Source organism: Zea mays, chromosome 1 (genome assembly GCF_902167145.1).
Source record: "Zea mays cultivar B73 chromosome 1, Zm-B73-REFERENCE-NAM-5.0, whole genome shotgun sequence".
Taxonomy (NCBI): Eukaryota; Viridiplantae; Streptophyta; class Magnoliopsida; order Poales; family Poaceae; genus Zea; species Zea mays.
Genome location: NC_050096.1, coordinates 163,138,517 through 163,146,698, shown reverse-complemented (window position 1 = coordinate 163,146,698; position 8,182 = coordinate 163,138,517). Strand labels below are relative to the sequence as shown.

The 8,182-nt window shown below is 41.7% G+C and overlaps 1 protein-coding gene across 10 annotated transcripts; it reads right to left on the bottom strand.

Moving 5' to 3' along the window:
• Positions 1-249: 249 nt before the first annotated feature.
• LOC103640373 (uncharacterized) lies at positions 250-3,781 on the bottom strand. Of its 10 annotated transcripts, none has more exons than XR_559628.3 (3): positions 1,116-1,460; positions 788-905; positions 250-626 (listed from the first exon to the last, which is right to left on the bottom strand). XR_559628.3 is itself a non-coding variant. In XM_008662972.3 (3 exons), the coding sequence occupies exons 1-3, from the start codon at positions 3,733-3,735 to the stop codon at positions 609-611; spliced, it is 306 nt and encodes a 101-aa protein (XP_008661194.1). In that variant the 5' UTR covers positions 3,736-3,773; the 3' UTR covers positions 250-608. The 10 variants fall into 10 exon arrangements, 8 of the variants coding, with proteins under 8 accessions (XP_008661194.1, XP_023157070.1, XP_008661200.1 ...); XR_559629.3 differs by having other exon boundaries at positions 788-887; XM_008662972.3 differs by lacking the exon at positions 1,116-1,460 and adding an exon at positions 3,548-3,773 and having other exon boundaries at positions 788-887.
• Between the last annotated feature and the right edge of the window lie 4,401 nt (positions 3,782-8,182).

Sequence of the window (8,182 nt, the reverse complement as noted above, 5' to 3'; positions counted from 1 at the left end):
TACGAACATTATAAGTCACAAAGGATTTATCAATCTGACTAGAATATCCTATAATAATAGACACTCGCAACAAAAAAATCATCTTATTTAGGAGACTGATATTGGACGTTTTAGAAACCGTCTTATTTAGGAGACTGATATTAGACGTTTTGAGAACTGTCTTATTAAGATTTGAAATGACTTACTTGGCAGTATATTCTTCAATTACCACATTATAATAATTTAAAAGAGAAAATACATACACATATATTTAATAACATTATAATTAATATAATATACATAAATATCATTCAATATCTCATAAATAAGCATTGTCAAATAACTCTTACATAAATGTACTCTAAATTCAAACTAAAATACAATGGGAAAACTTGCTCATCAACTATTTATGCTAACATTGAGACTAACTAAGTATATATAAATTCAAGTCTCCACACTTGTGCGACCACCCAAATTTGAGTTCCATTCCATCTTTCATCGATGGCATCATCCATCGTTTGATCATTTCATCATCGTCGATGGCATCATTCACCAGTATTTATGTGTATCTTCTGCTCTGAATCCTGAGCCTTGACCACCCGCATTAACATGTCAGCATGTTCAGCTGGCTACTGTTTCGGTTGCAGCTGCAACATCACAATAGCCACAATAGCATGTCAGCATATAAGAAATAGCATGTTACGGAGTACGGACATTATTCTATTACATATTTCTGTTGTAGCTACCTTCTTTCTTACTACCACAGACATAGGTTTATAGAAAACAGTAAGAATAAATTGACGATTACACTCAGCTGAAGACAAACTAGAAGCATTTGAAGTCTCAATACACCTTTCTTCTTGGGAAGATTGACCAGCATGAAGGCTCCAAGCCTCCTGAGGACATTCCTGCAGATAGAAGAAACACTGAAAGTCCTCCAAGTAAGAGGAAGTTCAAAGGTACAGCTATCTGAATTTGTCAATCAAACAATTTCTTTAAGCTACTTCAGTTTTTTCCGAATCATCAATCTTTATTTCTTATTGATCTAGCAATGTTGGACACTTGGACTCCTAAATGCATGTGCCCTAAATATGCTTGGAATTACTGATTGGACCAATGCCTTTACATTTTCTTACCTGCTTGGTTTTCATATTTGGAGCACTCAAACAAGGAGCGCATCCAAATCCTTCCTAACAGAAGGGACCTGAAGAATGACTCTGCTCCAGGTGCCAAAGCCCAACAGGCTAGTTCATTGAGGAGTCCAATCAGAAACTCACCTTGCTGTGCCATCTCGCTCAATGAATCCATTGGCAAATCATTATGCCAACAATTCAAAACTACGAGCTTCAACCATGTCGCCGGCCCAAGTCTGTATTCTCATATATACTTCACGCTAAATATAGCTATTTATTATGTCCTATTCATGTTATGTAGATACACACACACACACACACACACACACACACATATATATATATATATATATATATATATATATATATATATATATATATATATATATATATATATATATATATATATATATATATATATATATATATATATATATATATATATATAAACACTAAAAACAGGTTTAAAGACTATGGTACTATCAAGCTACCCTCTCTGATCAACAATTAAAGGTCATGAAAGTTCTCAGTAAGCTATAGGACCGAGTTTGTGTACTTTTAAACGAAATGATTTACATGGCAGTAAATTCTTTAATTTATAATCAGATACCATATTATAATAATTTGAAAGAGAAATATACATAAACATATATTTAATAACATTATAATTAATATAGTATAGATAAGTACCATTCAATATCTAATAAATAAGCATTGTCGAATAACTCATACATAAGTGTACTCTAAATCCAAACTAATACTAATTGAAAAACTTGGTCAGAACTATTTGTGCTAAATATATATGAATTCAAGTCTCCACACTTGTGAGGCCACCAAAATTTGAGTTCCATTCTATCTTTTCTTGTACAACAAATAGAAGAAGACAATAATGCTAGATTTAGTTATATGAAGCAGGGAACCATGCTAGATTTAGTTGGCGAGCCACTAAAGCTGGAAAGTACGAAAATTTAAGACAAATATTACAAGGCAACTGCTAAAACATAAACATTTCTACATTAGTAAATAATATCCTCCTTATGGTGCTGCTACAAAAACAAATACTAGTTCACGTATGAATACAAAAAGAAAAACTCCCTATACGAGGGAAGGGGTCATATAAGAAGCTTCATGTACGAATAAAAACATATTCTCATTTTTGGAAACCATAGAATTCCTTCTTGTTGTTCAGGGCAGGATTAGGAATAATTTTCATTTGGAGAACCTTTTAGCTATGCAGCAACCTTACCAAATAGTATTTCAGCAAACATTTTCAGGGCAGGATTAGAAACAATTTTCTTTTGGAGAACTACATATTTTTGTCCCAGATTAGTAGTGTGATGTCAGGGGTATGTTCTGGACCTGACTATAGGTCAAAAACTCAAAATAATAAGAACATTTTTTCCCAAGGGATCAAAGTAAGACTATTAGGTTGTTTCAGGCTGATGGAAAAATGGCTAAGTCCTAATTTGAAACCCTGCAGACCAACAACGATTAGTAGTGTTTGAGATAGTTTTCTGAGAAAGTTTGTATTGAACCTTGGACTAAAATGTGCAAAATGGAAAGTACATGTTTTGGGATGCCTCCACGACATCTAATTTTTCTTCATTCTCAACATGTAAAAGAGCATTCCTTGCACGCATTCATTGCTACACGATGTCAAATTGAAGCTTCAGGTATTTTCTGTTCGAGCCAAAAAGATGATTTTTCTGCAACAAGAGTGGGATGTTAAAAGTTATATTCTACACCTGGCCCAGGCACATCAAAATGGCAGAAAAAAGAAACAAACAATTAGCACATTGGCATCTCCCTTACTCATATTTAAATAACGATAATCTACATGTTTAATATCAAAAATTCAGTCTAAACATATAAAGCATTCAACTTCAGCTAAATTCTAGAGATATATGAACATCACTATGGCTATAACACAAGGATGGCCATCAATGGATAAACAAGTAGAACGACACAAACCTAAGAAGATCAAAATTCCTGTAGAAAAATCTTAGACATAAACAATTAAACAGAGCCAAACTTATCGCCATGACATCATTTCATTATGGACGTCAAACAGAATATTAGATTCAGTATGCAGAGCAAGTGAAAAAACTAGATCTAAATCCTCTTTCTCAATTATTTCTATGTCAGAAATTTCCCCTTCATAATGTCGCCTAATATATGCCTCAATTTCCAACTCCATCTTGTCCTGCAAAATCTATAATATACCAAAATAGAATACCAACACATGAATGTTGCATTAGAAAAGGTTCAAGTTTCTCCATGTTCGAATTTTATGATGGGAGTCCACAGCTGAGGCGGCGCTGCACGCTCCTTCTCTCACATCTAATTCCACATGAACAGCGACCATGACCGCCTCAGCGCAGCCGAAGCTCGTAGAACAAGGAGCAAGCAAGTAGAGTGTGGGCGGGCTCACTGACCTCATGAGGCGGCGCGACCCTCGATCCGTCGGGGATCCATGGCCCCACACTAGCTGCGAGGTCCATCGGGGAGCCAGCGATGGCGGGAGCCGGGCACAAGCGATGGCACCAGGGGAGCGCACGTCGACCGCCGAGAGCGAGGGGAGGGAGAAGAGCGGATGTGCGATGTCGTGTGGCGGCGGCGGCATCGTGAAGACCCGAGTGGAAAAGGGAGATGGAGGCAGGCACCTGGCCAGCCACGTTAAGATTTAGAGAAAAAGATATTTAAGTGCTTCAAATTAACATATTTTATTTTTAAAAATTAAAAATCAGAAAAATACGAAAAAAATACAAGGGACTTCTATGGATATATTAACATAGTTTAAACATATTTTGTACTTTTAAAACACTATGAATGCAACATCCTCAGTTTAACCTTATAATTCGTTTTAAATGATTTATAATAAAAGAAAATATTTGAAACTATAATTCATGATCCTAAACTACTCAAATCTTAACAAATTAAACTGTAATTCTCCAAAATGAGTGATGTCTAAGTTCCTTGGCTCGCTTGGCATTGCATATATGGAGCAACTCTTTTTCGAAGTTGAAGGTGTGCTGGAGCCAAATTCTCAGGACCCGAAATTCTCTTACTCGAAGTCATAGGCTTTTAGATCCCTTGAAAACTGGTATACTATTAGAAGGAATCATTTGGATGTTGGGTTTCCTTTTTTGAGTCCGAATATCTGAATTGACTGGGTTTTTGGAATTTAACAATGTAAATATAAAAGTACTGATATATTCATCATATGATGTTTATACCTTCATAAACCCCTTGGTATGTAAATGATATGAAATAAAGCAAAATGATGACTGAGGTTTTTTGTATGGCATATTAATGATTGGGTCGCATATGAGTCTATTTTACCATCTATATCCAGTTGCAGAGATAAGTTTTGCATTTTATATCATACATATCATCAAACTAAGCTGAATTCACTATTTACTACGTTTTTCCATAATATGTCTTATCAGAAATATCATACAAAGATGATTTTATATTTAGAAGTGTCTAATATACTCACTAACATCTAAGACAATTCTTATAGTCTAGATGACTCTAATAATATCTTTATTTGAGATGGTGTCATATACAGAAGTGTCTAATATAGGAACCAAAATCTAAGACAATTCTTTCAATCTTAATGACTCAAAAGGTATATTTATTTGAGACAGTTTTGAATAACAATCTGTCTTAAACCAATTTAAGACATTTCTTATGATATAACTGTCTCAAAACACTTCCTTATTAAAGACAGATCTTAAACAAACCGTCTTACCTTACTCATCACCATCTGATAAAAGACGCTTCTATAAAATACATTGATATCTGCCTTAAAATGTGTGTCTTTAATAAGCATATTTCTAGTAGTGAAGGCCTGCCCCAAGGACAATTTCCCGCTACCACGGATCGACAAGATAGTCGATAGTGCAGCCGGATGTGAAGTCATGTAACTTCTTGATTGTTTCTCCGGCTACCACCAAATATATATGAAGGAGGAAGACAAGGCCAGCACCAGTTTCATCACACCCTTCGGCACGTACTGCTTCCTCAGAATGCCGGAGGGACTCAAGAATGCTGGCTCAACCTTCTCTCGCCTCACCAAGTCAGTGCTCGAGAGCCAAGTGGGCCGCAACATTTTCACGTACATGGACGACATCGTCATCGCAAGCAGAAATAAAGAAGACCACCTGGATGACCTCACAGATACATTCGCAAACATGCGGTACGCACGACTTCGCCTCAACCCTGAGAAGTGCGTCTTCGGTGTTCGCCAGGGGAAAATACTAGGCTACCTGGTGTCGCACCGTGGGATCGAGGCCAACCCGACCAAGATTCAAGCAATCATCAACATGACACCTCCGCAGTCAACCAGGGACGTCCAGCGTCTGACAGGCAGATTAGCCGCCCTTAACAGATTCATTTCCATGTCCGCAGAGCGGAGTCTACCTTTCCTCAAGACACTACGCGGTGCAAAAGACTTCGCATGGGGACCAGAACAAGCGGTAGCCTTCGCATCACTCAAGCAGCACCTGTCAGAATTGGAAATCCTTACCAGTCTTGACTCCTTGCTGCCTCTGCTACTCTACGTTGCAGCCTCGCCACATGCAGTCAGCGCAGCGTTAGTCCAAGAGCAAGACAGGGAGGGAACGACCCGGCAGTGTCCAGTCTACTATGTCTCTGAAGTCCTCACGACTTCCAAGTGCAACATGACGGAATTAGAAAAAAAATACTACGCAGTCGTCATGGCACCGTGCAAGTTGCGCCACTATTCCGAGGCGTTTAAGGTGCGGGTCACCTCGGACAGGGGATTGGGCGAACTGTTCAGAAACTCGGAGGCGTCCGCCCGAATCACCAAATGGGCAGCCGAACTCTCCGGGTACCATATCACCTTCGAGCCCAGGACAGCAATCAAGTCGCAAGTCCTGGCAGACTTCATCGTCGACTGGACAGGGCCGACATGGCAGCAAGAAGAGCCCTCAGAGAAGGTGTGGACCATCCACTGTGACGGCGCATGGTGCCATGCGGGGGCAGGCGTGGCTGCAATTATCACGTCACCCACAGGCGTCAAGCACAGATACGCAGCACGCCTTAGCTTCGCTTTGGAGTCCGACAGATGCACCAACAACATAGCAGAGTACGAAGCCATCATCCTGGGCCTTCACAAGCTGAGAGCACTCGGTGTCACCACCTACATAGTCAAGATAGACTCCAAAGTCGTTGCCGGCCAGGTCGAAAAAGAATATTCAGCAAAAGACCCCACACTCATGCAGTATCTCACGGCTGTTCACAGTCTCGAGAAACAATTCAAGGGCTTCACCTTACAGCATGTGGACCGCGCCAGGAACGAAGAGGCCGACGCGTTGGCTAAGGCAGCGGCCAGAGGCGAGACCTTACCCTCCGACGTGTTCTACCACATCATTGGCACACCAGCCGTCCGCAACCCAGAGGGATTACAAGTAACCAATGATGCCGAAGGCCATCACATCGTCAACCTCATTATCACTGAAGATTGGCGGGCCCCAATAACACTATTTCTTCAATGATACTACCACCCGAGTGATGTCAATGAGGCCAAGCGCCTCAAGCACCGAAGCAGGGACTTTGTACTAGTCGGGGACCAGCTATACAAGAAGGGGATCAGTCAACCCATGCTTAAATGTGTCACCGAAACTGAAGGCATTCAGATCCTACGTGAAGTCCACAACGGAACTTGCGGCTCCCACTCAGGGCCCAGGGCCCTCGCTGCCAAGGTGATCTGTCAAGGATTTTACTAGCCCGTTGTAATCTACGCCGCGAATCGAGTCACGAGGTCGTGCGAAGCTTGCCAGAAGTTTTCTCCCCGCTCGGGAAACCCTTCGCAGTTCACTAAGTTGATTGCCCACACATGGCCACTTCAACGCTGGGGGCTGAACATTGTCAGGCCACTACCTATGGCTCAAGGGAACCTCAAGTTCACCTTCGTCGCCGTCGAATACTTTACCAAGTGGATCGAGGCTAGGGCAGTATCCACAATAACGTCGAAGACTGCCCATAAGTTCTTCTGGCAAAACATAGTTTGCCGATTCGGAGTCCCGTCCGAGCTCACATTCGACAACGGCAAACAGTTTGACAACCAGGACTTCAGGGACTTCTGCCTCTCCATCGGCACCAAGCTTGCCTTTGCCTCGGTGTACCACCCGCAATCCAACGGCGTCATCGAGCGCACCAATGGCAAGATTTTCACCGCTATCAAGAAAACACTTCTCGACGACAAGAAGGGCAAATGGGCCGACCAACTACCTGAAGTAGTCTGGGCCCTAAACACGACCGAATTTCGGGCAACCGGATTCACACCTTTTTGTCTGTTACATGGATCGTAGGCCATGACGCCGCAGGAAATAAAGCATGGGTCGCCCCGAACAAACACATCATCAATCCTCGACGTTGACGAACCAACGTCTAAAGACCTCATCAACGGAAACCGCGTCTTCACCCTACAGGCCCTCAATAAATAAAAAGCTCAAACCAAGGCCTGGCGTGACAACGCGGTCGTCCCAAGAGAGTTCAACATAGGAGACCTCGTACTCATCCGGACCACCTGGACAGAGTCACGGGGTAAGATGGAACCGAAATGGGAGGGTCCATTCATCGTCAAGTCAAAGGCATCCCCCAGCGCTTACAGGCTATCAACGCCCACCGGCGAAGACTTAGAGTACTCCTGGAACATCGACAATCTACACAAGTTTTTTGTTTAAACCTCAGGGCCTACGCGCCCTTGTAATCCACCAAACAATATTATTCTCGGCCTGCACTCTTTTCCTCCCGGGGGGTGAGGTTTTTAACGAGGCGGAGCCATGTAATATACCTGCAAAAGCCCCCGCAAAAAACAAACACTCAGATACAGCATGTCGAAAAAAGACCGCATCGATGGTCTTCGGCATTTGACCACTCCGAAGTCACCACGAGAGGTAGCATAGACTACCCTCGTGTGCGACAATCCATGCAAAAGTCGCCTAAGGGTGCAGCTGGAATAGCACAACAAGTGCGTTAATCGAAGTCTTTTACTTAAAAGACACTCCGCGCAAAAGTCGCCTAAGGGTGCAGCCGGAATA

Excerpts from the sequence above, each read along its gene's own strand:
- LOC103640373 (XM_020546507.2), bottom strand. The coding sequence starts at position 3,735 with ATGCCGCCGCCGCCACACGACATCGCACATCCGCTCTTCTCCCTCCCC. Across the intron at positions 888-3,547 it reads GGGTCGCGCCGCCTCATGAG|GAATGTCCTCAGGAGGCTTG; the intron begins GTCAGTGAGCCC and ends TTCTATCTGCAG.